At 36.7% G+C, this 27,988-nt stretch overlaps 2 protein-coding genes across 3 annotated transcripts; one reads left to right on the forward strand and one right to left on the reverse strand.

Annotated features, from left to right (window-relative positions):
• Positions 1 to 125: 125 nt before the first annotated feature.
• On the reverse strand, positions 126 to 8,807 carry spring1 (SREBF pathway regulator in golgi 1). Its single transcript, XM_056254663.1, has 5 exons — positions 8,751 to 8,807; positions 7,642 to 7,798; positions 4,400 to 4,551; positions 311 to 424; positions 126 to 209 (listed from the first exon to the last, which is right to left on the reverse strand). The coding sequence occupies exons 1-5, from the start codon at positions 8,805 to 8,807 to the stop codon at positions 126 to 128; spliced, it is 564 nt and encodes a 187-aa protein (XP_056110638.1).
• On the forward strand, positions 8,747 to 27,988 carry rnft2 (ring finger protein, transmembrane 2). Of its 2 annotated transcripts, XM_056254758.1 has the most exons (12): positions 8,747 to 8,823; positions 8,998 to 9,188; positions 11,262 to 11,339; positions 12,713 to 13,092; positions 13,836 to 13,958; positions 14,145 to 14,221; positions 15,039 to 15,139; positions 15,987 to 16,140; positions 25,476 to 25,625; positions 25,888 to 25,953; positions 26,855 to 26,956; positions 27,514 to 27,988. In XM_056254758.1, the coding sequence occupies exons 2-12, from the start codon at positions 9,091 to 9,093 to the stop codon at positions 27,646 to 27,648; spliced, it is 1,464 nt and encodes a 487-aa protein (XP_056110733.1). In that variant the 5' UTR covers positions 8,747 to 8,823; positions 8,998 to 9,090; the 3' UTR covers positions 27,649 to 27,988. The 2 variants fall into 2 exon arrangements, with proteins under 2 accessions (XP_056110733.1, XP_056110734.1); XM_056254759.1 differs by lacking the exons at positions 8,747 to 8,823; positions 8,998 to 9,188 and adding an exon at positions 9,695 to 9,852.

Below are 27,988 nucleotides of genomic sequence, written 5' to 3' on the forward strand. Positions count from 1 at the left end.
GTCTCTTTATGATTGTGCATTCAGATTATTCTTCATTTTGGCCCATCGGGACCCCTGAGAAGACCTCCAAGAAATCTCCTTCATTATTCGAGGTTGGTTCGCTGACAAACAATTCGAAAACAGAGTCATATTGGCAGAAGTTCTGGTGGGCTCTCGCCGTAGCAGTATTTCGCCTGCGGGTTCCTGTAGGTGTTTTCATGTTGGACGCTCTGAAATGAGACAATAGCAGGGTATTTTCATGTATTCTGGTCTGGAACGCCACAAACAAGCTGAAGTCGCAATAAACCGACATAGAGTGTGTGACGCTCACCAGTGAGGATGTACGACACTTGGCAAGACACAACTCAAAATGATCTTCCACTGCAGTGAAGAGGTTCTGGAACCCTTCTGCGGCTCGGTTTAGAAAACGCTCCAAAAGAGGTTGCTGATGGGAAGAGAGCAGGAGACAGAAAGAGTTTTTGTCAGAGGGGAGTTTCCAACGAGAGTCGCCTGATTTTCGTATTCCGGTTAGGTGACGCACATCTAGTGATCATCAAATTAGAATTGTTTTTAGATCTTACATGTTTTTGCAAGGATAGTGTCATCAAAATACCAATGCAACATTTATTAATAGCAGCAGAGTTGTCCACCACACATTGTTTACAGACTGATTACAGATTTTTAGCTGCAACCAATGTTTAAAAAAAACAAAGAAAACAGACAAATTTGTGCCAAGTACTGGCATATATATATATATATATATATACACTCACCGGCCACTTTATTAGGTACACCTGTCCAACTGCTCGTTAACACTTAATTTCTAAGCAGCCAATCACATGGCGGCAACTCAGTGCATTTAGGCATGTAGACATGGTCAAGACAATCTCCTGCAGTTCAAACCGAGCATCAGTATGGGGAAGAAAGGTGATTTGAGTGACTTTGAACGTGGCATGATTGTTGGTGCCAGAAGGGCTGATCTGAGTATTTCAGAAACTGCTAATCTACTGGGATTTTCACGCACAACCATCTCTAGGGTTTACAGAGAATGGTCCGAAAAAGAAAAAACATCCAGTGAGCGGCAGTTCTGTGGGCGGAAATGCCTTGTTGATGCCAGAGGTCAGAGGAGAATGGCCAGACTGGTTCGAGCTGATAGAAGGGCAACAGTGACTGAAATAACCACTCGTTACAACCGAGGTATGCAGCAAAGCATTTGTGAAGCCACAACACGCACAACCTTGAGGCGGATGGGCTACAACAGCAGAAGACTCCACCGGGTACCACTCATCTCCACTACAAATAGGAAAAAGAGGCTACAATTTGCAAGAGCTCACCAAAATTGGACAGTTGAAGACTGGAAAAATGTTGCCTGGTCTGATGAGTCTCGATTTCTGTTGAGACATTCAGATGTTAGAGTCAGAATTTGGCGTAAACAGAATGAGAACATGGAACCATCATGCCTTGTTACCACTGTGCAGGCTGGTGGTGGTGGTGTAATGGTGTGGGGGATGTTTTCCTGGCACACTTTAGGCCCCTTAGTGCCAATTGGGCATCGTTTAAATGCCACGGCCTACCTGAGCATTGTTTCTGACCATGTCCATCCCTTTATGGCCACCATGTACCCATCCTCTGATGGCTACTTCCACCATGTCACAAAGCTCTAATCATTTCAAATTGGTTTCTTGAACATGACAATGAGTTCACTGTACTAAAATGGCCTCCACAGTCACCAGATCTCAACCCAATAGAGCATCTTTGGGATGTGGTGGAACGGGAGATTCGCATCATGGATGTGCAGCCGACAAATCTGCGGCAACTGTGTGATGCCATCATGTCAATATGGACCAAACTCCCTGAGGAATGCTTCCAGCACCTTGTTGAATCTATGCCACGAAGAATTGAGGCAGTTCTGAAGGCAAAAGGGGGTCCAACCCGTTACTAGCATGGGGTACCTAATAAAGTGGCCGGTGAGTGTATATATATATATTAGGGCCGACACTTTAACGCGTTAATTAATTACACAAAAAAATATTTTCTCACTGGATGAGTTTCGGCGGACCGATTATACTGGCGCACCAACTAGCGTTCATGACGAGAAGCTGACGAGATCGCTTTGGTTGGCCGGTGGCTGGGAAATGTTGTTACAAAAAACGAACGGATGGAAGCGTCGATAAGAGCATGGTTGTGTGCAAGCTATGCAACAAGGAATTCGCTATTGCTATTAGTGTAGTGTAGCAATATGCTATTGCTACACTTAATGGCAAAAATTGCACTGGTCTGCTGGACTTGGTTGAACAAAAATAAACAATATTTTGTTGCTTAAGCTTATGTATGCAGTCATTATTCAATGGTATACTAAAAATCCATGTGAAAAAAATTACTTCTCACTGTTCTCAGGTCAAATATTTATGCGATAAAAATGCGATTAATTTCGATTAATTAATTACAAAGCCTCTAATTAATTAGATTAATTTTTTTAATCGAGTCCCGGCCCTAATATATATATATATATATATATATATCTATAGCATTATGCAATTTATATTTTTGTTTATAGTAATTGCGTAATAATGCAAAAATGAGCAACTTCAGAACATGTTGCAACGCATTTCTGCTGTTGTGCTTACTAAACGGAAAATACAAACCACAATGTGTCTCGATATTGTTTTAAGTGTTTTTTTTACAGTAAGACTGGATACTGCATGACATTGCAAGTGACCTAGTGGCGCGTACTGTTTGCCACAAGTGTAAGATAGGAAAAAATAATAGTACCACTTTCACTGTATATGTGTATATATATACAGTATATATACACTCACCGGCCACTTTATTAGGTACACCTGTCCAACTGCTCGTTAACACTTAATTTCTAAGCAGCCAATCACATGGCGGCAACTCAGTGCATTTAGGCATGTAGACATGGTCAAGACAATCTCCTGCAGTTCAAACCGAGCATCAGTATGGGGAAGAAAGTTGATTTGAGTGACTTTGAACGTGGCATGATTGTTGGTGCCAGAAGGGCTGGTCTGAGTATTTCAGAAACTGCTAATCTACTGGGATTTTCACGCACAACCATCTCTAGGGTTTACAGAGAATGGTCCGAAAAAGAAAAAACATCCAGTGAGCGGCAGTTCTGTGGGCGGAAATGCCTTGTTGATGCCAGAGGTCAGAGGAGAATGGCCAGACTGGTTCGAGCTGATAGAAGGGCAACAGTGACTGAAATAACCACTCGTTACAACCGAGGTATGCAGCAAAGCATTTGTGAAGCCACAACACGCACAACCTTGAGGCGGATGGGCTACAACAGCAGAAGACTCCACCGGGTACCACTCATCTCCACTACAAATAGGAAAAAGAGGCTACAATTTGCAAGAGCTCACCAAAATTGAACAGTTGAAGACTGGAAAAATGTTGCCTGGTCTGATGAGTCTCGATTTCTGTTGAGACATTCAGATGTTAGAGTCAGAATTTGGCGTAAACAGAATGAGAACATGGAACCATCATGCCTTGTTACCACTGTGCAGGCTGGTGGTGGTGGTGTAATGGTGTGGGGGATGTTTTCCTGGCACACTTTAGGCCCCTTAGTGCCAATTGGGCATCGTTTAAATGCCACGGCCTACCTGAGCATTGTTTCTGACCATGTCCATCCCTTTATGGCCACCATGTACCCATCCTCTGATGGCTACTTCCACCATGTCACAAAGCTCTAATCATTTCAAATTGGTTTCTTGAACATGACAATGAGTTCACTGTACTAAAATGGCCTCCACAGTCACCAGATCTCAACCCAATAGAGCATCTTTGGGATGTGGTGGAACGGGAGATTCGCATCATGGATGTGCAGCCGACAAAGCTGCGGCAACTGTGTGATGCCATCATGTCAATATGGACCAAACTCCCTGAGGAATGCTTCCAGCACCTTGTTGAATCTATGCCACGAAGAATTGAGGCAGTTCTGAAGGCAAAAGGGGGTCCAACCCGTTACTAGCATGGGGTACCTAATAAAGTGGCCGGTGAGTGTATATATATATATATATATACACCATGAAATAAGTTGTAAATAATAATTATAAACAAATAAAAATAACGTCAGTCAATTTAAATCTATAATAAAATAATATATAAATAATACTAATATATCATATACACTAATCACATATTCGATATGTGATGAGAAAAGCCCCATAAGATAACCCAAGTACATTATATTATTGTGGCAGATGAAAGCATTTAATAGACATACAAAGAAATTCCTTATTATTACAAAATGAATGTACACTTTCTCACTCCACATAAAGTTCATTTTGGACCCTGATTACAACCATTCTAGTAAAAAGATTTTCATCCATTGCTGGACTGTTTAAAAGTAATTCAGACACTATGAATAGTAATAAAAATGAAGATTTGTTGTTTGAAGTACCTTATCAGGCTGGAGGCAGCAGGAAACGCAGAACTCATAGATGCTACAGCATCCATTGGCCAGACAGCTTTTACAGACATACTGGCTCGAGCTGGGAGCATTAACGTTGCAACATCCATTCACCAGTAAATCCTTCCTCTCACACACATAACCTGAAGAGAAAGAAAAAGGAAAGTCTGTGTTAAACGGAAAATTGGTCACACGTGAATACACATAAGCCCAGAGACAGTTTGAAAAAAGGAGCTACACATCAAACATGGCGTGGTTAGTCATTCTAAAGCCTGCATCAATTCACATTCTCCCCTCTCTGTCCCAATACTTTACAGTCACGCTCCTCATCTATTTTTAAATGCAATCCCATAAAAAGACAAAATGCTCTCCAAAGGCAATAATAATCCAGTTAAAGTTGCTACGACCCTGTTTCTCCCTCAACTAATACTGTAAAAGTGTCACTCGGAAGTTCCACCTATTAACAAATGCAATCACCTTATAAAACTAGTCCAAAATCAGGTGAATCTCACAACTAAAGAACATGTCCAAGTCATACCTCAACCCAAAACCAAATGAAAAATGAAAAGATTTTAGAATTTTAACACTATTTTCATTACAATTAACCACATTTTCTGGCAAATTTTCATTACCGCAGAATGGACAAATTATATATTTATTTATGTGTTTAATACTGTACTATCTTAACACTGATTTTAAATAATAATGAGAAAAACTGCATTTTACAGATTGCAAATTTCAGTAAGGCTGATTTTAAATATCAATAATGGGAAAAATCCCAGATTACAGTAAGTATTAAAGTAATGGCAATCAATGAATAATCCCTATTAAAAACCCTCAAAGTTGCACTGGGTTAATGAGAACTGGGGCAATGAGAACTGGGGCAAAATGTGCATTTAAAAAAAAAAAAAAAAAATTTTATGTACATAATTTTCTTTAAATGTTCTAATTTTTGATTGTGGGGGTGAAATAGGACTCGGACATTGGTTCTTGAGATTCACCCCAATATTTAACAATTTACACAGCACAAGTTTCAAGAGTGGAAATGACACCAGTAATTACAACAGAGCACACTCTTTAAAAGGTAGGGTAGGCAATTTTGTGATACTGGTTGAAACTCTTTTCACATCCTGATAGCAATCAACAGAAGTGGTCTAAATGTAAAAATATGTACTTATATCTTCTGTCTCAGGACCAAAAAATGTTCGTCCAATCATTGGATTCGCTCTGAATAATCCTAGCTGTCAACATATGTATTTCATGCACCCTGCTCGCACAGACATCACACGTCATCAGCACGTTGTGTAACGCAGAGTTGTAGACAGTCACCGAGCGCCACAAGCAAAAACAGCAGCCGCCCTTTACACTTCCTGCTGGTCCAAAACCATGAGCTTATGCTGCGTTCACGCCATGTTGTAATCGTGATCACTCAGGGGCGAAGCAGCCATTTAAGTGGGGGGGACAAAAGCTGTATGGTGATGTGACCCAAAGGTCAGTCCTTCCAGAAAAATGCGGAGTTTTTTTGTGATTGTTGCGGGCAAAAATCCTTGATTATGTGGCACGTTTTCTTAAATGCGATGGAATATGCGGGATATTATGCAATTTTATGCGATGAAATTGCGGGAACTTGCAAAAACTGCGGTTTGATGAAAAAGAGAGAAAAAGTGATTCCCCAACACCCTGTTCTCACTACTAGGCTTCTACCTTAATGTAAAGAGTCATTACTTATTACTTCCTGTGATAAACAAACATACTACATCACAGAAAGTGCTGGGAATATTTCATCTTGTTTTATTTCAGACCTTAATAAACACATGGCTCAAACTTACAAAACATTGATGAGTCAAACAAGTTCTGTAGCTTTACAAAAGGAATATGCTACAATATGATAGCTTACAGCATCCTATTTTTGTGAAATCATACTCGAAATAAAAAAATACTGCAGGATTTGGGACTGTCAGACCACTGTGGACATCTATACTTTATTTTTTATGAAATAAAAATATTTTATGATATTTACAATATTTCAGTTAAACTACACTTGAACAATAACTTTTATCTTACTTCTTAACAGTTGGACCAAAAAAAAGTGTTTAATGAGTATACAGATTACATCTAGCCTACAGTAATTTTATACAACAGACATTTTATAAAAATATATCAGTAAAACCTAAATCAATGTATTCGGTATTGGACATCAATTTAACATTGACATTAGATGCTGAATTTACATTGAATTTTGGTCACCCGACGTCGCAACCGAAATTTAACCAAATATCAACGCCTTATGACGTAGTGTGCCTGCTGGGAATAATCTGTTATGTCTCATTTAACAGACGCTTTTATCCAAAGCAACAAGTAGGAGAGCATTTAACACTCGGCACAATCCGGCGCGACGTGACGAGGTCCATACGGGTTCTGTTGTCTTACTGCGTTACAGTAGGTTTAATCATAACAAGGAAACTTTACGTGTGATTCATGTCATCGCGACATACTGTAACACAATATACTTACAGTGTGTTTAAAAAAAAATTATGTAATTGTCCTCTACTTTTTTTCTGGGGTGCATTAGACGGCCAAACAGCAAAGCGACTAAAAACGAACACGAAAATTCGCAAGAGCAACAAGATATATGAAGCTTATGGCAGACGCGCCCAATAGATGATTCGCGCTGTGATTGGCTGAATGTTAGTTCACTCAAGTTTAAGTAACAAATCAGAGAACACGGGCGGAAATAGTGGCACTGGGTCAAAAAAAAACGCGGGGGACAGAATCACCTGTTTCTAAAAGTGCGGGGGACGTGTCCCCCCCGGTTACTACGCCCCTGTAATTACTAGATGGCAACCCGTTGCGTTCCACCCGGAGCTGTTCACGTCCACAGCCTCGGATTATGCGTTTCTAGGTCAACTCTATCAGCGCTGAAAGTAACTGCAGCAGTCAGCTGGTACAACTAGAGCTCTGGAAGTTGTTCACGTTCAAAATTATTGTAATGTTATGTTCTTTTGAGACATGAGGTAATTTAATGACGTCTCTCGCGACGCTGTGCAGACACTGCTGAGTGCGTTCATGTGTTTTGAAGGAGGCATGGCTTTGGAATGAAGGGAGGGTGGGATCTCATGCTTTCAAAGCTAGCTTGCTATTGCTCGCCTCTGCGAAATTGCCTACCCTACCTTTAATGCCTAACGGCTGTGTTGTGAATAGTTGGCCACGGTGGTGAGGGGATGATCACTTACCCAGTTCATCAGTGAGAAGGTTCTTTCCCTGAATTGAGTTTCTGCACTGTGAGATCTGCCTGCTGCTGTTGCCCAGGATGAACTTGACCTTCCACTGGATAGGGTGATCCGAGTCCCTCGCCTCCAGGAGGGTCCGATCTCGGATGGTTCGCTCCTCCTGTACACATCACATGTCACACACAGAATATCATTCCTTTTCCAATACATGGTTCGTCCCCTCTCAGAAGTTGAGATGAGCAAGGGCCTATTGCTGGTCAAGCTAGTTAAAAGACCCCCTGTAGTGAAAATCAAGTTTTAAAAGTTGTTTATTTGTTTATGTGGGGTTTTTAATATAATTTAAGACAAACCATGTGCAAATTCACCATTTTGCTAAATATTTTCTCCTTACAACTGCAGTGTACCAAAGACGGTCTCTAAAATGTGGTTTCCTATCATCACAAACCAATCCAATATATATATACACTGCGTGCCGAATTATTAGGCACGTTGATTTTCTGATTTTTTTTTTCCAGGCACATTTTAACAATTACAAACCACATTAATCTTAATAACTACTATTCATTTTGTTTTTAATTATTTATAAGTGATATATATAACTATTCATGAAGGCTGGAAATGAAAAACGCCTTATATTCAGGTGTGCATAATTATTAGGCATGTTTTCCTTTACAGATCAAATAAGCCAAAAAAGAGATTTAACGCAGACTGAAAAGTCAAAAATGATGAAATGCCCATAAGAAGGATGCAATACTAATGCAATACTAGAAATTGCCATTAAGACATGACCATTTGACAGTGAAATGCTCATTGGGTCAGCAGGGTGCAGACAAATACAGGGGGAGAAGAAAATGCATATGTTAACTGCAAAAGAATTAATGTAAATAATTAAGAATTAAGGTGAAGAATTAAGTGTGAAACCCTTTAGTCTCCAGCGCCACCAGTTTCCAGAACTGCAACCTACCTGGAGTCTCCAGAAATGCAAGGTGACAGGATCTCAGAGACTTAGATAAAGAACCCTAAAAAATTACCCTGGCTTAATAAGAATCGCAAACTGAAGTGTAGTAAAATACATGAAGAATATATTTTTTTAATAGGCTTTATAGACAGACAGATTGAGAGTGACTCTTGAAGGACCAGCACGACCACATCCTGTTTGAAGAATTCATCTTCCAGAATCTGCCAGTAAGTTTTAGGAGTTTTTTAGTCCATCTCCTAACCTGAAGTCCGTTTTGCAGAGTCTGAGATGGACTAAAAAATATATTTATTTGACAGCACAGGTTTTTGATAAAAAAAAAAAAAAAAAAAAAAAATAGACTTTTGCTATCGGACATACTATCAATCGTGGTTCCTCCCTAGTGGGGACACAGCAACACAGCAGCAGCATCAACAACCCCACGAACGTTAACGTTAACGTTACATACCTGTTTGAGGGTGCTGGTGAGAAAGTAGATGAGCGACAACCCGAACACGACACCCAGGACCCAACGCTTGCGCAAGAGCCGGCGGAACACCATGGAGGCGTTCTTCTGGATGTGCACCAGGTCCAGGTAGATGTGATGGAGCTAAATAAACAGCACTAGTGATCTCAGACAGAGAGATCCAGCTGATTCATCTAACACAGCATCTCCGGCATCAAACACACTCACTGTCACTCTCAGCGATCGCGTGAAGAATATTATATGACAAACAAAGGCCGCCGGTAGAGATCGATTGCCGTCGTTAGTTGGACAAACAGTGAGTTTGTATAGACATTTAACCCATTTTATGCATGAAATGTTCTGGATGGAGACTTATACATTGATCTCATTATGAGAGATGTAACTATTAGCTGCAAAATCCCAAACAAAACCAGATTGCTGTCAACCCGATTGAAACCTGCGCGGCTTTACTCTAATAATCTAATCTAATATGCACGATCACAGGATTGTGATGAGATTATTTGTTTAGATCGTAAATTGTTTAAATACTTAGAGTTACAGAAATTAGGCTGTACAACAACAGCTCTCTCCGTGCGGAAATGCGGGGGAACCCGGCGTCGTGATTGGCTGCCCACCGTGTGTACTTCCGGATACAAATCGGTTCACATCCGCTCTGCAGTCTACATCACTGACTGATGTTTTCACATTTTTAGGGTTTATGTTTAAAAAGAAAAACACGCAAAACAGCGGTTAAAGGTTAATTTGTGCGTTTCTGTTGCAAGCTATGATGAAGGTAAGATAATTCTGCTCGTTTCTAAGACACTAGATGGGCGTTTAAACCGAAAAAAGCAGTATTCATCAGACAGGCTAATGTTCATCCATGGCTTCTTCCAAAGTGTAGAAATATTAGTTCGGCCTAAAATACTATAGTTACTATAGATATTACTACACAACTGTCATAAAAAAAATAACAACATAGAAAATGTAATCTACCTATCTATCTATCTATCTATCTATCTATCTATCTATCTATCTATCTATCTATCTATCTATCTATCTATCTATCTATCTATCTATCTATCTATCTATCTATCTATTATCTATCTGTCAGTCTGTCTCAAATGTTTACCATACTATCTATCTATCTATCTATCTATCTATCTATCTATCTATCTATCTATCTATCTATCTATCTATCTATCTATCTATCTATCTATCTATCTATCTATCTTTTACAATAAATGAGATATATCTATCTACATACATCTGGAATACATACACACATTCATGTAATGAAATTCATTAAATGGTTTATCTTTCCTTCACCCAATAATGAAATTTCTGTCATCGTTTACTCACCCTTGTATTTTACAAAATGCATATGACTTTTTGTTCTGTGGAACATAATAGGAGTTATTCATAGTTGTATGTTTAGGCTGCATTTCATAAAATAAAAGTGAAAGGTGACTTTTGCTGTCAAGCATGATTTTCAGCGAATAATGAAATTTCAGCCTGTTCCTCGCTTAAAGATGCATTGCTTCAGAAGACTAGCAATATAGTGCAAAACCTGCTACTATTTTTTCTTAAAATGTCATTCATGGAGGAAGGTTTTTTTAAAAAATATATGTTATTTTATTTTTTTATGGAAGAAAGCGGCTCATTATTAGCTGTTAAACTTCTTGTCAGAGATGTTTCCACAGTGTGTTCCACGGAAGAAATTAGGTCCTCTCTGAACTGTCTCTTATATACAGTTGTAATCAAAAAAATTCAAACCCCATTGCAAATCAGGTTTATTAGCAAAATTTACAGACTTTCAGCTGTTTGCAATAAACAAATCAAACAAAAGTAATTGAAATCGCTCAACACAACTAATGTTTCAAGTGGTTTCCCCAAATTCAACTGAAAATGCAACTTTTAATGACTTCTGCAGTCTCAAAATTATTCAACCCCTTCATGGCAAGCATCTTTGGTACTTTTGGAGGGTTGAATCATTTCAATTACAACTGTATATCACAATTTCATCATCTAAACATTTCCTATTCTATAGTGTGTATACTGTTCATGCTCTTATGCATCACAATATCATGTAATGTTCTGAATTATTCTATACAATGTCATTGTGCACAATTTTATTTTAATTGTTTTATGTAAATAGTAAGTACATTTTTCTTAAATCGTAACTTTGTGTTTCTTTTACCCTAGTTTTGGAGCTCCTGGTGATAAAGCGGGTGCCATGCAGAGACGCCACAGCAGCAACACCGAGGGCATGCCACCAGAAAGGTTGGGTTTTACTCATATACTCTAAACATCTTTACAGTTTTAAGTCTAATTTTAAAACATAATTTTATCTGGATACCAGCATTTGTGTTTGATGTTGGTTGCCCCTCCAGGCTTTCTAGCCTGAACCATCCTTAGTCAGCAAGCTTTACCTGTTAAGTCACTGTAAGTTGACAAATAAGTTCAGGTATAGTTACTGAATTAAATCACTGGGCATTCATTTGACAACAATTGTGAACTGCATTAGTTAACGCTATAAAGCACATTTATAAGGCCTTTAAATTAACATGATCAAAACTTTGGTGAAAAACCTGTTGTACACGATCTACTACATCCCTTCTGTCATCTGATTGATAGTCTATACTGTTTTAGCAAGGAAATGTCTGTTTAGTAGTATAATTGTAAATATGTCCACCTTGAGATCTTGGTTCACGTGTCTTTTTGCTGTGAATTTAGAAATAGCTTTAATGTTGTTGGTAATATTTGAAGATGAACACATGATGGACTGAAGCAACTTAGGGTTACTTGATTATCCATACCTTGTTTTTTTTCTAGAAATAATTTTTTTCTAAGAATTTAAATATGAGCTTACTAAGAAATATTATTGGCAGATATAGAGTGACAACTGTTATTTATGTGTATTTTATGTAAGAAGTCTGCTATACTGTTATAAAATTCTTCTTTATTTTCATGAGAAGCTATCAGAATTTCATCTTACTGTTTGGCCATATAAATATCAGCAACCGTACCAAATTGTATATTTTTGCTCCGATTGGGCCTCTGAATAAACTTTTTTTTTTTTTTTCAATTCATGTATATTCTCCTATATCATACTACATAAGCCACAAAAACCAGATGTATCAAATATTTTTTCTAAAGGTTCAATGAATGTTTTCATTGAATTTTTTGTTTTATTTTTTATTATTTCAAATGTCAAGCTTTACAGAGTTAACATAAATAAACTAACAATAAACAACACTTTTACAGCATTTATTATTCTCAGTTAATGCAAATTTCAACAATAATACACATTTAAAATTTTTGTATAAAAAGTTTTATCTGTTAATATCAGTTAATTAATTCATTGTAACACAAACAAATAAACAATTTTAATTCTATTACCAAAAATGAATAAATGCTGTAGAATACATTGCTCATTGTTAGTTTATATTAGCTAATGCTTTATTTAACAAATATATATTAATTTTTCCATGTAATCACACTGATTTTTTTTATGTAGTTGTATTGAAGCCCATTAGCCCAATGTTCGAAAAAACAAACAAACAAACAAACAAGCAACTCTGCTACTGATTCAGTGGAACATGTGCATTAGGCCTTGCAGTGCAAATGCAGACTGCTTTCTTGTCTCGTTGCAGGAACAGGAGTCAAACTCTCGGTTCAGAGAGTAGTCTTGATGAAGGAGGAGTGTTTGACTGTCTGAAGCCAGACTCTCCTACATCGCCCCAGCAGCTTTTCTCTGGTCTGGTGGGCGTCTCTGCGGGGAACGTGTCCTCAGCTCCCTTCCAGTCTGCGGGAATGGTTCTGGGTTCTCCACCGGACGTCTTCATTCAGATGGTGTCCTCTTCAAGGGACGAAAGCTCTCACCGGACAGAGAGCCCACCTTATCTTCCTCGCCCTCCTCCGCACCATCATCATCATCATCACCACCATCTTCATCATCACTCCGGCCAGCACCGCTCTTCTCTCCTGCATGCGGCCACCTCTGCTGAGAGGCACGGGAGCAGAGATGATGGAGGTGAGAGATGTATTTAGTTTACAACACCAAGGACCACATGATCCATTGAACCAAACTGAATCAACACTGAACTGATTTCAACTGAATAATGACTGTTTACTATTGTGTTTTTAGAGCTGCTTTACAGCAGAATAGAAATCTTTTTGCAACACTGAATCATTTGTTTCCTATTTATCACTGTAAAGCTGCTTTGATACAATCTGTATTGTATAAAGCGCTATAGAAATAAAGGTGACTTGTCATGAACAATTTTAGTGTAATGATACATACACTACCGTTTTATTATTAGAATTTAAAATAACTGTTTGTAAACTTTCAGCATCATTACTCCAGTTTTCAGCATAACATGATCCTTTAGAAATCATTCTAATATGCTGATTTTGCTGCTCAAGAAGCATTTCTTATTATTATCAAAGTTGAAAACAGTTGTGCTGCTTAATATTTTTGTGAAAACCATGATACCGGTACTTTTTTTCTTGTTCAGCTGAACACAAAGGAAGGTATTTTAAAGAATGTTGGTGACCAAACAGATCTTGGGCCCCATTGACTACCATAGCAGGGGGAAAAATACTATGGTAGTCAATGGGTTACAAACATTCTCCCAAATATCTACCTTTGTGTACAGCAGAACAAAGACATTCATACAGGTTTGAAACAACTTGAGGGGGAGTAAATGATGACAGAATTGTCATTTTTAGGTGAACTCTCCGTTCAAAATTTCTCACATATCTACCTGTTCGCAGGTGACGATGCCTCTACACCTTCTCCTGCTCTCTCTGAGCTCAAGGCTGTGGTCACATGGCTTCAGAGAGGATTCCCTTTTATCCTCATACTCCTTGCTAAAGTCTGCTTTCAGCACAAGCTTGGTAGGTTCAATATATGAGCTGTTATCACTGAGATTGTGATATGCTATTTAGAGCAACTGATCGCTGATGTTTTGTTGGACCAGAGATAATTAATATATAATTTGAAATGTAATAATTACTGTATTCATATTCAGAAGATATGTAAAATGCAAGTTGCTGAAACATGATTCTCTTTGTATTTCTCAGGAATTGCTGTTTGCATTGGAATGATCAGCACATTTGCCTTTGCTAACTCAACGCTGAAGCATCAGGTGGCATTGCGGGTGAGATATGTTTGATTCATCGTTTTATACTCTAGTTAAATTACTGGCTGGTCTGGTTTCTGCATTTGCTCATATACACTAGGAGACATTTGCATTTGCCCTCAAACAAGACATATACAATGCCGTTTAAAAGTTTGGGGTCAGTATGATTTTTTTTTTGTGTGATGTCAAAGCTGAATGTTCAGCATCATTACTCCAGTCTTCAGTGTCACACGATACTACAAAAACATTATAATATGCTGATTTGCTGCTCAAGAAACATTTCTTATTATTAACAATGTTGAAAACAGTTGTGCTGCTTAATATTTTTGTGGAATTCTTTGATGAATGGAAAGTTCATTAGAAGCATTTATTTGAAATTTGTAACATTGCAAATGTCTTTACTGTCACTTTTGATATATTTAAGGTAACTTTGCAGAATAAAAGTATTAAATTCTATAAAAAAAAAAAATCAACTGTCCCCAAACTTTTGAACAGTATAGTGTATACATAGTCACTACAGTGTTAAGTCACTGTATTAAGTCACTACAGTGGGGTTTTCCCGCAAGTCGCATTGGATAAGTTTCTAATAAATAACTGCTTTGATAAAGGTCATGTGTGTGATATTATTTTTTTGTTAAATTTTTCTTATTATATCCAGTAATGTGCAACTAGCTCCCTTGATGAGTGTAAATACAATGAACTTGTGCTTTCAACGTTATTTTTTTTTTTAAAATTAGTTCCTAGCCAGAATGACACTGCTGTATTAATTCAACAATGACCAGTTGTTCTGCTTAGTACATGCTGTACGTGTCATTGTGATGGGATGTATTTTCAGGAGGAGAGATCTGTGTTTACCACTCTCTGGATTATGATCTTTCTCGCTGGCAACATTGTGTATGTGTACTACACCTTCAGTGTTGAGGAACTTCAAAACAGGTACAGTCCCATTCATTAGTTTCAGAGTCACTATTGTAACTGATTATGTGTATCAAACATTCATCTATTTTTATGTTATCCTGCATGTTCCAAGAATGTTATGTTTTTTTGCTTTATACATTTGAAAATTTTCATTTACTCCATGTTGTCATTTTGCAGCGTGATCTCTCATTTTATGTTTGTGTATATCAGCATTTGTGAGTATTTAGCTTTCCATCATTTTTCATTATTCACATTTGAACCAGCTTTTAAATTAAATCATTTACTGTTTTCATTTTTAGTAGTTTGTTTGTTATTATTTCTTATTTACTACCATTCAAAAGTCTGGGGTCACTAAGACTTAATTTGTTTGATCAAAAATACAGTAAAAAGAGTAATATTGTGAAATATTATTACAATTTAAAATAACCGTTTTGTATTTTAATATATTTTAAAAGAAACTTTCAGCATCATTACTTTAATATTCTAAAATGATGATTTGCTGCTCAAGAAACATTTCTTATTATTATCAGTGTTGAAAACATGTTGCTCTGCTTAATATTTTTTTGTGGAAACCTTGATGCACTCTTTCAGGATGCTGTGATGAGTAGAAAGTTTAAAAGAGCAGCGTTTATTTGAAATATAAATCTGTTGTAACATTATCAATTTATTTATTTTTGATTAATTAAATGCTTTCTTGCTGAATAAATGTATTCATTTCCTACTGACCCCAAATTTTTGAATGGTAGTATATCCTAAATAAATATTCTAAATGTATATTATAAAATCACATTATTTGTAGTTAAATGATATTATTATAAATTACAATATTAAGAAACATTTAAAAAAATATTTTTTTTCTCCCCAGCCTTATTTTTGCTAAGCCAAACATCAATAGTTTTGATTTCTTTGACCTGATCTGGGCTGTTGGAATAACAGATTTTGTGCTGAAATATTTCACCATCGAGCTCAAATGCCTCATACTGTTCCTCCCTAAAATGATCCTCGCATTCAAGTCCAGGGTAAGATGACAATTTACCATGTTTCACTTTACTCTTCTTCAGTGTACTGTACCAAGTCGAATACTACAGTCCTACAATATAAATGTCATTTGAATATTGTTCAACCGATATGTCAACAGATGCCCATACTGGTATTTATAGAGCAGAATGGCATATAATGTATACTATATTAATATTTCCACAATACTCTGGTAAAATGCACACTGTAAACCAGAACTATGAAATTAACCAGATGAAATGAGTTTATTTCACTCAAATATTACTGAAAGTTCATTGCACTTAATTGAAAAAGGTCAAGTGAACTCAATAACTGATTTTAATAAGCTGAACTTAAACTGAATGAGTACAGCAGAGTTCTAGTTCCAAGCATGCTGTGCATCACACTGCTTAGGGTGAGTAAATATTGAAATTAAGTGTTATTTTGTGTGTTTTTGCACAAGATGAATATAGGGAGAGATGTGTTAGTGTTGTGAAGGGGTTTCTGTTATGTTGCAGTGTTGCAGGGGTTACCATTATGGTGAAGAGTAGATCCTGTAGTTAGGTGAAGGATGGACTGCAAAAATATAGCTGCATCTGAAATGGTATACTATCTGAGTAGGTACTACATTTGAATTAAAAATTACTTCGCAACCGTTAAAAAAAGTTCTATATATAAAATGTGTGTTGAATGAATTAAATTTGGATGTACTACATTCGCCATGTTTCTACTGTCATGTGACCTACCAGTGTCAGTTAATGTCAGCTTCACTTCCATTCATAAATCCTCTCCCATGGCCTCATGGGATAGTAAAGTGCATACTTCAGAATATCGGCAGAAGTAATAGATCATCAGGGGCTTTTTGCCTACTGTTTTGTTGAATACTACTTTTTTGGCATACTATTTTTCGCATACTATATAGTAGGGAAGTATTTGAAATTTAGCTTAGTCAAAATTTAAATTAAATTGCAATTAACATGTTTGGGTAGTACAAAATCAAGATTTTAGAATCTACTTAATCTCTTTTTTTTTTTTAGCTCTGCCAACTTATTAGGTTTTACAGTGCTAAAATTATTTGTTGACTATGTACAAACTATTGCAAAAAGCAAACCTTTTTTTAATGAATGTTTGATTCTTCTACATGTTTGCAATGCATTATTTTTTTGTCTTCTGGACTTTAAATCAAGCCGCTGACAAATAAAACATCCTAGAAAACGCAGTTTATATTGGATCTCTGAAGTCTTCATGTTTTAGAGTTTTAGCATGATGTAGAGCTGCACGATTCTGGATAAATGGAGAATCACAATTTTTTTTCTTTCAAATAGAGATCACGATTTCCCACGATTCTGAACAGACAAGAGACAACTAAACAAAATAACATGTAATTTACTAGAAGTCCTGACACAATGGGAATTGATGCAGTCTATCTAAAATGTTTAATTAATTAGAAAAATAAAATTATACAATCGTTATTTAGAAGCGGCAAGTTACTTTCAAAAGGATTTGCTCTATTTTGTTCACTTCCATAGACATCAGTGTTTATATCCAAGATATAAACTTTTATTTGTTCCCGTGTGATTTTGTCAAAGGTTTAATAGACATAGACAAATCGTTGTCATTTATGAATGAGATCGCATGGGTGCTTGAATCGAGATTTTAACAGTTAACCGTGCAGCTCTAGCATGATCAGATTATGGTCAGGGAGGATATCCCCTGTAGCTCCATTCAGTTCCAAAGTACCAGTTCAAACTGCGTGCAACTGGCAAGTTAAGGTGAAAAAAACAAAATAGTGTGCCGTGCCACCCTGCCTGTGTGGTTGGCTGCTATGAAGGCAGTGTGTGAGCTCATTGGCCCACCGGGGCTGGGATGAGGTCATCTCTCTGAGGAACACACATGTACACAGACACGCACATACGCTCTTACACAATCACCCATTCATTGGAGTGACAGTATGAGTCTATTACAGCAAGAACCGCTCTGTAAACACATCACACTCTCTATAACATAGAATTATCAAACATGTGCAACCTGCTCCAAACCATTTCTTAGACTCAAACACACACTTTGCATCCACATCTGCAAAGATAATCTGATTTGCACAGTTTCTGTTCCTCTTAAGCTCTGTTCCAGGAACTTACTGTTGTTCCTGCCCATATTACAGCAATTAACTTCAACTCTCAGTCATCTCCATACCCACCCCCTGAAAACGAACACACTCTTTCCACCTCTTGTATCAAGCCCAGGTGGCACACTTTCAGGAGATGATGTCATGGTCAATGTGTCAGGCTTTCCACTGACTTTCCATGCCCAGCATCACCACAGCTACAAAGACACAACACAACACATACACATGCATCCATACATGTCAGTATAACCTCTCAGATAATTGCTTCAGCAAGCCTGTGCATGTCAGTATGAACTCACACTGTCCATAACACTTCAGTGCACACGTATATGAGGACTGAGGAATCAATAATTCTGTCACAAAACCTAGTAAGTGGCCTTGTTGTCTACTACCAACATAGGCACATAGAAAATGGAAGTTGATTTTATTTTAAATAACTATTGGCATACTATTTTAATAATTTGATACTCCTAATTGAAATGTAAGCATAATTTTTCATACACTACCAAAAGCGACAGTAAAGACATTTATAATGTTAATGCTTCTTTTGAACTTTCTATTCAGAAGGATTCCTGACAAAAATGCATCACGGTTTCAGGAAAAATATAAACCAGCACAAATGATTTCAACATTGATAATAATAGGAAATATTTCTTGAGCAGGAAATCAGCATATTAGACTGAAGGATCATGTGACACTGAAGACTGTATTCAAATACAAAAGTTATTTTGAATTGTAATAACATTTGACAATATTACTGATTTTACAGTATTTGTGATTACTTTTATAAACATTAAAAAAGGCAGAAAACGACACACACACACACACACACACACACAAGAGGGATGTAAAGACAGTAATCGACAACAGACTACTGAGGGGACATTTACACGACAGTGATGTACTAAAAACGTAAACATTCTTCCTTTGTGTTTTTCGTGTCAACGTTGTCAAAACAATCAGCGAAAACGAATAAAAACGCTGTATTCTGCTCCCTGGCCAGTAGTTGGCGTTGTCACTTTGTAAAGAAACACTACGCACCTATAGACTGAACACTTAATACACATGTGCATGACTTCACCGCTTTCAGAGATTCGTGGTTTTGTTGTTTACACAGTGACGATAACGGTATCGTTTTCAAAAATGAAATGCACTTTGAATCCCGGTTTTAAAAGTTTGCGATTTCTGGCCCCTAAAACATCGCTGTCGGGTAAATAAATGACCAAAGCGCATAATTGTTTTTCTATGTTTAGTTGAAAACGGTGTTGTATAAACGCCCCCTGAAACATGGGTATATATACACAAGATAACAAGGGGCTAACAAGGGACAGGTGAGATTAATTAATCAGTATGGGAACAAACAAGGGTAACTATGGTAACAAACAGGGTGACTAAGGGAACAAAGGCAAACAGGAACTAAACACAGGTAGTGAAACAATAGGAACAGAAAATACATATCAAAATAAAAGTCCTTAAACAAAACAGGTGAAACAAGACAGAAATTGTAACAATAATATATGTTATGTGGTTAGTTAACATCATTTATACACAACAAGACACAAGTTAGGCAGCAATAGACCTTATTCACAGCAGCGCCATCTTTGATTTTTAATGGGAATGAAAGCGAGGCTGTGAGGGATAGACATGCATCTCTTCAATGGGCTGTACTGTTATTTAATGTTTTTGGATTGTTCTGCTCATGAAACACTGGAAAAATATCTTTCCAAGAAATTTTAGTTGACAAAAAACTCATAATCCTAGATTATGTCAAAACTGTACATAATCTAGGAGTTTTATACAGCTTTTTACAGCGGATGCCATTGGAAACACGGCAAGTCTATCCCTCACAGCCTCAATTTCATACCCGTCATGCTGCTGCTCTGAATAAGGTCTATTAATATTACAAAATGATACAGTATATGGATAACATTTGACAGTTTTTTTTTATGTCAATTCAAAGTTGGTGTCATCTGAAATGGTCATTTATTCATTTTTATTTTTTTAATGAAGAACAAGTGGTGCATTTTTTCTGTAGTTTATCCTTTTATGCAATCACAAGAATGATGGGACATTTTTTTTTTTTTGCACAAGCTTGTTGCTTCCCTAACCAACTAATTAAGTATTATTTTCTGCCAAGATTGATCTGGTTTCTTCATCTACACAGTACACAAAATGCATACAACTTGATTTGCTCATTCTAATATTTCTTTAATTGTCTCACTAAATTTGCAGCTATAATAAAATCTTAAATATCATAACATGACTTGAATACAGCATTTGTGTATTGAAATTAATGGGAATGGGGGTCAGATTCAAACCCGTGCCTGCCAAATGAAAAACGTATGCATAGAAAAAAGTTTTTTTTTTATAAGAAATATGATGTTGCCCTTAGATAAATTAATCCATTTCCCACCCTGAGGACCTCCACCTGTGTTTGATAATTGTTTTCTTTATTGTTGTTTTGAAGTCACGGACAGGGCTGTTAAAACTAAGAGGAAATGAGCCGCTCCCCCACGATGCAGTTGGACCAACTTTTCAGTAGTTGGATGAATTCCAGCTCCAGTTTGTCTAATCGCTTAAGTGTGAGCGAATACAGGGCTGCAGGGACTCTGGCTAAGATGAATTGCTTGCGTACGGAGGTTACAGATCTCCGTCAGTCAGCTAGCAAGCTCCCCAACAGGGTGATTAATCGCTGTCAGGTGGAGTCCAACAAGTCATTATGCATCCTGTGCTGTGACTAGTGTCAGGCAGTCAGCACTTGATGTGGGTGATTATGACTTCAGACATTTATCTGGAATTTCACTAGATGATTGTGGATCTTGGATTAGTAACTAAACTGAGATACCCAATCCTTTGTTAGTAATAATATTTGCAATAATACATTCATTCTTTTGCAGGATGTCTCTGCATTTATTTGATAAAAAATATAGTAAAAAACGTAATATTTTGAAACGAGTATTATGATTTAAAGTTTTAATGATTTAAAGTTTTATGACAGTTTTTCTATTTGAATATATTTTAAAATGTCATTTATTTCTGTGACGCAAAGCTGAATTTTCAGCATCATTACTCCAGTCTTCAGTGTCACATGATCCTTCAGAAATCATTCTAATATGCGGATTTGCTGCTCAACAAACATTTATTATTATCAAAGTTGAAAAGTTGTGCTGCTTAATATTCCGTGTAAACTGATTTTTGTTCAGGATTCTTTGATCAATAGAAACAGGCAGCATTATTTGAAATAGAAATCTTTTGTATAAAGAAAAAAACATTTCTTCTATAAAATCTGTACAGGTGACTCTTGTGCATTTTTCTAAAGAAAATATGATTGGTACTTGTTTTTAAGGGTTTCTGTGAGGTTGCTAGGGTGTTCTGGGTGGTTGCTAGGTGGTTAATGTGATATGTAGATGACTTATACTTTCATCAGTGCAAGTTAATTGGATTTTGGGGTTTTTATCTTTACTAGGTGAAAGAATTATGCTATTTTAAAGGTTCCTAATTTTGTTTTGGAGGTCTGCTACAATAGTTTTGCATGCATCCAAGGTCAAAAATCACTTTAATTTTCTTATAATATACATTGCATCATCACCTCATTTCTCAGTGAGTCTGAAAACGGTTTGTTCAAAGATTCAGTCTCTAAGCCCCTCCTTTCCGTGAGCTACTCTGCTCTGATTGGTCAAACAGCCCAGTCTGTTGTGATTGGTAACTGCTTACAGTGTGTGTCTGAAACTAAACGGCCATTATTATAATATCTGAATTTCTGAGCTCTTGAGGCTTCCTCAGCACTTGATACACAGTGATATGAAGGATGGCATTAGTTTTTCATCTTTTGGAAGTGCATGCAAAGCGTATTCGCAGAAAAAAGCAGAAATGTCGACAACACAAACCAAACTCTTCCGGTCTCAGCTTACAACTGGCGTTTGTTGAAGGACTCAAGTAGGAGACAAGAACTTTATTTATCGTGCACTTTGATCTTTAAAACTTTGCAGACCTTTTACATTCACAAACAGCTATATTACACTGAAAGGTAATATTTGAAAAAGCATAATATGGGTTCTTTTAACAAGTTATCACTATATACATTTATAGATGTTGATTTAATTAGATAATTTACGTACATTATTGTTTATATTGCCAACTTAATTTCAGTTACAAAAGTAGCTATGAATATCATAACACAATAAATATTCTGCCTGAATAGTTTTTTAATAATTGTGTCTTGTCCCTGTGTTGGATTATACAGCTTTTTACCGTCTACCATCAGAGTAGATGTTGGTGTAATCACCATTTCAAGTTTTATTTTTGTTGGTTCCTTCATGTTCGGTGTTTTCAGACTTGATTTTAGTCTTTTTGATCAAAAACCACTTCACATTAGCTACACATTCAGCCACACTCGACTCTGAGACGGCGAACGTATAATCTGACAGTTATAGGTCACTACGGTGTCTGCAGAGGCACTAAACCCAACTAAAAAAGCCTAGAATAGAAAATTATGAAATATAATGAATTTTATATAATGGATAATGGCTGTTTTTGTCTCGATAAGCAACAAAGCTGTCTATGCTTTAAGCCAGAAGCTTTGTTGGGTATATTTGAAGCATTCGATCCTGTTGTTCAATATCAGTTTAGACGCAGAGGCTTCGTTGCATGACGTAGCTCGGCGTGAAAGTGTTGCCCTTTTACACTGAAGTTAGATGAGATTTACTGTTATCCCGCTACTTTGAAAATGTTATGATTAGGGATTGGGTTGGGTGAGCTTGTTATATTTTATGTGGGTAGCAGGTGTACTGCGTTTCTGCCAGTTTTGTTTGCTGCGCAGTAAATTGCCAGGAGAGCGCAGAGAGCTGGACTGTGGCCATTTTTCGGTAGAAGAACACCCCCCCCCCCCCCCCCCCCCCCCTAAAATGTCACAGCATCTTTAAAGCTTGAGGGTAAGATGTTCACAGTTACTGAACGAACAGATGAGATGAGACTGGGATCATGTTCAAATTCAGCTAGAGGAAGGATGTGCGGTGGTTTCAGTGTTGTCATCTCATGCCGGTGCTTGAGTGTCGCTCAGTGTGTAAGAGTGTTGTTAAACAGTTGGCTGTCATAGCTGGAAGTCTTACAAGCATCATAGTGAAATGAGCCTGTTTGGGTTTATAAACATTTAGTGGATAATAATAATAATAATATTGTACACATTATTATTATTATTATTATTAATATTCTAGCTGTTTTATTTAATGAACAAAACATGTATTTATCCTACAAGCCTCATGAATATGTATGTGTAAGTATATTGTTTCAGATGATTCTTTTTTAATTATTTAAATCAAAATGTACTGCATAATAATAATAATTTTAAATGATTATTATTATGCTATATGTTTTATCCATAAGTATATTGTTTCATTTGACTAATTTGTAGCTACGATGAGCCTGTATGATTAAATAAACTTTCAGTGGAATTTAATATTGTTATTATTATGCTAGCTGCTTTATCTGATAAAAAATTAGTGGAAATTAAGAAATAATAATGATAATTTGTCTACTAAAGGTTTATTTAATCATACAGGCTCATCATAATTAACAATGTATTACAGTTTTTCTCAGTCGCTTTGGTGCATTTCTCACATCACTATTTACATTTGCACAACAGTTAATGCAGTTCTCAAAACAATTAGTACAAACTGCAAAACCTAGTTGATAACCTGCAAAAGCGTGTCACTTGCTCAAAATGGATAGCTCATTCCTCAAAAGCAAGTATTCATGTCCATGAAAGTGTCAGTGTCATCGAGATGAAAAGGCCTGACACCATAGTGAACAAGATAGTCAAATGGCTTTGTCATGTTTTCATTATGACAGTTTACTCTGTAAATGTTTTCCAATGCAAAAAAGTCAGATCTTGTTGACACTACCTGAAAATGCTCAAGACAGCACTATATACTATTTGCACAGCCATTTGAAAACTACAGTAAAGTTGCACATTACTGTATTTAGTGAGGTACTAGACACTGAATATGTATGTTTCACATTTTTACTGCATATGCTCTTTGCAATTCTAATTTGTTCACAGCATTGTGCAAAAGAAAAAATACACCCTTATTTACAACAAACATAAACTCCCTTTGGGTAGAGCTGTGCACAACTGTAAACAATATTGCAGTATATATTGGAACTGAACATACAACATACATAGTACTAAATCATTCATGCACATCCCTTCTCATCAGGTCAATTTAGGATAAAAAAAAGATAAAGAATTGTACAATTTGCTTGACAGATTTTGACTACTAGATCAACATTTTTGTATGTGATGACTCAAGCAATGAAATGAGGACTATTAGTTTTATATGGAATGCCTATTCAGCATTCACAAGTATAGTTAATTTTGACTGACATGACTAAAGCAAATAATAATGTTATAAAACAGCAGAGAGTTTTATGAAAGCAATTGATGCATGTCCAAAAGCATTTGCAATTTGTTGGAAGGAATGAAAACTGCTACTATGATGTGCCCAAATGACTAAATGTGGAGGTTGAACATGTGCAAATGAAATAGTGATGTGAGAAATGCACCAAATCGACTGAGAAAAACTGTATTATTGTTATAATTATTAATATTATGCTAGGTGTTTTCCATTTCCAATCCAATGAAAAACAGATATTTATCCCAATAGCTTCATAAATATGATGTAAATAAATCATTTTGTTAGTATGTACATTGTTTCATATGACTACTTTTTAATTATAATTAGCCAGTATGATGTGTTATTACTTTTCTGTATGTCTGTGTGTGTAATATATATATATTATGGCGTATGTATGTATGTATATGTGTGTATATATAGAGAGACAGACAGACAGACAGAAAAAAGAGAGTGTTAGACAAACCCATTACATTTATGAGGCTTGTAGAATAAAATATATTGTTTCAGATGATTGATTTTTCAATTATTGAACCGATAGTCCTGGTCATTGATCAATACAGTGTTATTGGTTTGCTAAATTACACAGTCTAGCATCTCACACCAGACACCACAATGATTAGAGATCTGAAAAGTAGACGCACTAATATAAATCTTTTGTTTGATTTAAATCCTTTGAAACCTTTGTGGGCACGTCTGACATCTGACCTGCTCTTCCACTCCAGAAGAATTCGTTCATATCTGCACAGAGACTCTGAGTCTTTATCAAGGGTTTAGTTTGAGAGGTTTAAATGTAGATCTATATCTGTGTTTGACCTTTCAGGGGAAGTTTTATCTAATCATAGAGGAGCTGAGTCAACTTTTCAGAGCTTTGGTTCCCATCCAGCTGTGGTACAAGTACATCATGGGTGAAGATCCGTCCAGCAGCTACTTCCTGGGGGCTACGCTGATTATCATTTACAGTCTTTGTAAGGTAGTCTATCTGATTTTGCCTTTTCCATGTAACGTTAATGCTGATGTCATTCTCCTTTGTGTTTTTTTTTATTTTATTTACTTGATTCTTTTGTTGCAGATAGTGTTATATTTTTCAAACCTTTTAAAAAAGACTAAAAGATAAATTTCATGTGGCGTTGCACTTCAGAGCCTTTCAAAATGTGTTTTTCAGAGCTCATTATTCAGGCGATCTTTTCTGTACGTGTGTGTGGCGTTAAATTTGCAATTTTGCTCTGTTTCAGTCATTTGATTTGTGTGGAAGAATATCCGGCATTCGAAAAGCATTCGCCATTCTCTGTAGCTCACAGGTGAGTGCTTTGTCCTCTCTCTAGGCATTTATTAAAGTGAACAATAAAGAAATATGTGTAACAATTGTATATGTATAACAATAAATAACAGTAGTTTGACTTGGAAATGTCACTGAACGATGCTCCAGAAACGTTTTGGCTTCTGGTACTTTGGGTGTCACTTTGTATGTGCATCATCGTTATAATAAATGGCATCTACTCTTTATGAAACATTAAAAAATACTTTTTAAAAACAGACATACAATTTCATATGAAGTCAGACCCTTATAGAAACGCCCACCTGGAGGGCAAAACAAGACTTTCCTCCATTGCCCGCCAGTTATTTTACCTGGTTTGTACTAAGCACTAATGTACTACAGTGATATTAAAAGACCAAATTCAACATGCACCTTATTGATGATGCAAACTATGTACAGGCAAGCAGATGCACCCAGAATTTAAACACAATGCACAGTTTCTCGTTAAGCATTTCTCCAAAGAAAACCATTATAAAGAAGCCGCTTAACCATTTAGCACATTGCTTTCATAATCGAGGCTCATCTGCCCGCCTCTATATGCATCATTAATAAGGTGTATACTGAATTTTGATCTTTCAATATCACTGTTTTAGTACATTAAGGCACTTAGAGTGTTTTTCACCTTAAGCGTTTAAGAATGTCCCGCTGTTTTTAGTGGCCAAAGCCCAAACATTGATATCAAAAGGATATATTTCTTGAGCAGCAAATCAGCATATTAGAATGATTTCTAAAGGATCATGTGACACTAATGACTGGAGTAATGATGCTGAAAATTCTGAAATAATCATTTTAAAATATATTAAACAGGTCTTTTAAATAGTAATATTTCACAATATTACTGTTTTTTATTTATTTATATATATGCATTTGCATGTGTTTCACAGAGTTACGGCATGAGAGCCAGTACTCAGCAGTGCAGCGAGGCTGGGGATGTGTGTGCAATCTGCCAGGGTGAATTCAGAGAGCCAATCGCACTGCTCTGTCAGGTAACAGACAATGACTCACTTATTCCACTAATATTACATATATTACAGGGTCTTTTGAGCATTTGTGCAATATGGTCAAAAATATGGTAATATGGTGCTTTGTATTGTTACAGTTACAATGTCTGTAGTAAATGAACAATGTACACTCATTCTCCGTGTTACCTGGACTGAGAAATTCGCGTTTATTTGTCCGCTGAAGTCCACCGGATGACGTCAAACATGTCATCCGGCAGACTTTTGACAGCTCCGGGGCTTTCATGAAAACGAAAGTTTCGTTCATCCCCTCCCCCTCCCCCTATGGGCGTTGAATTTTTGACAAACGGGAAGACAGCAGCCTTTTTTCTCCCTTTTCTAGTCAGGTAGCCCTGATTAAATTTTTTTTTTGCCTTTCTATTGTATAGGCAGCCAAGTTTTATTCAAAGCCCATTTTGCCAGCGGTGAAGTACCACTTTAAAAAACATTTATGGGAACAGATCTGCACGCTCTCAACTCTATGAGATGCTTTTAAAACAGTATTGAAGGAGTTCCTGTGTGGTAAATGTGTTGTCTTTTTGCAGCATGTGTTCTGTGAGGAGTGTTTATGCCTGTGGTTTGACCGCGAGAGAACGTGTCCGCTGTGCCGGTCAGCAGTGGTCGAAACTCTGCGTAACTGGAAGGATGGGACAACGTCCGCACACTTTCAGATCTACTGAACAGAGACCCAGCTGAATGACAAAGGTTTTCTGGTCCAGTTGAATCAGATGAAACATGTTCACCATGCATAAAACGTTGCTGTTCGTAATGTCATATGATGAAACATGGCCGTGTACTGTAGGGAAGTGTGACAAAATGTTACATTGGTGAATGTACAATAGCATTACATTATGTCTGATAGCAGAGTTGAAAAAGTGTGTTTTGTCTTCTTATACATGCTTTTCAACAAGTAAAACTTGTTGACTTTTTAATATTATCATTATTAAGCATGATAATCAACTGTTTTGTAACACTTTTATTTTTGGTTTATCCAAGCTATTAAACTTAATCCAGAGTCAA

This window comes from Rhinichthys klamathensis, unplaced genomic scaffold (assembly GCF_029890125.1).
Source record: "Rhinichthys klamathensis goyatoka isolate OS25496 unplaced genomic scaffold, OSU_Roscu_1.1 h1tg000114l_1, whole genome shotgun sequence".
Lineage (NCBI taxonomy): Eukaryota > Metazoa > Chordata > Actinopteri > Cypriniformes > Leuciscidae > Rhinichthys > Rhinichthys klamathensis.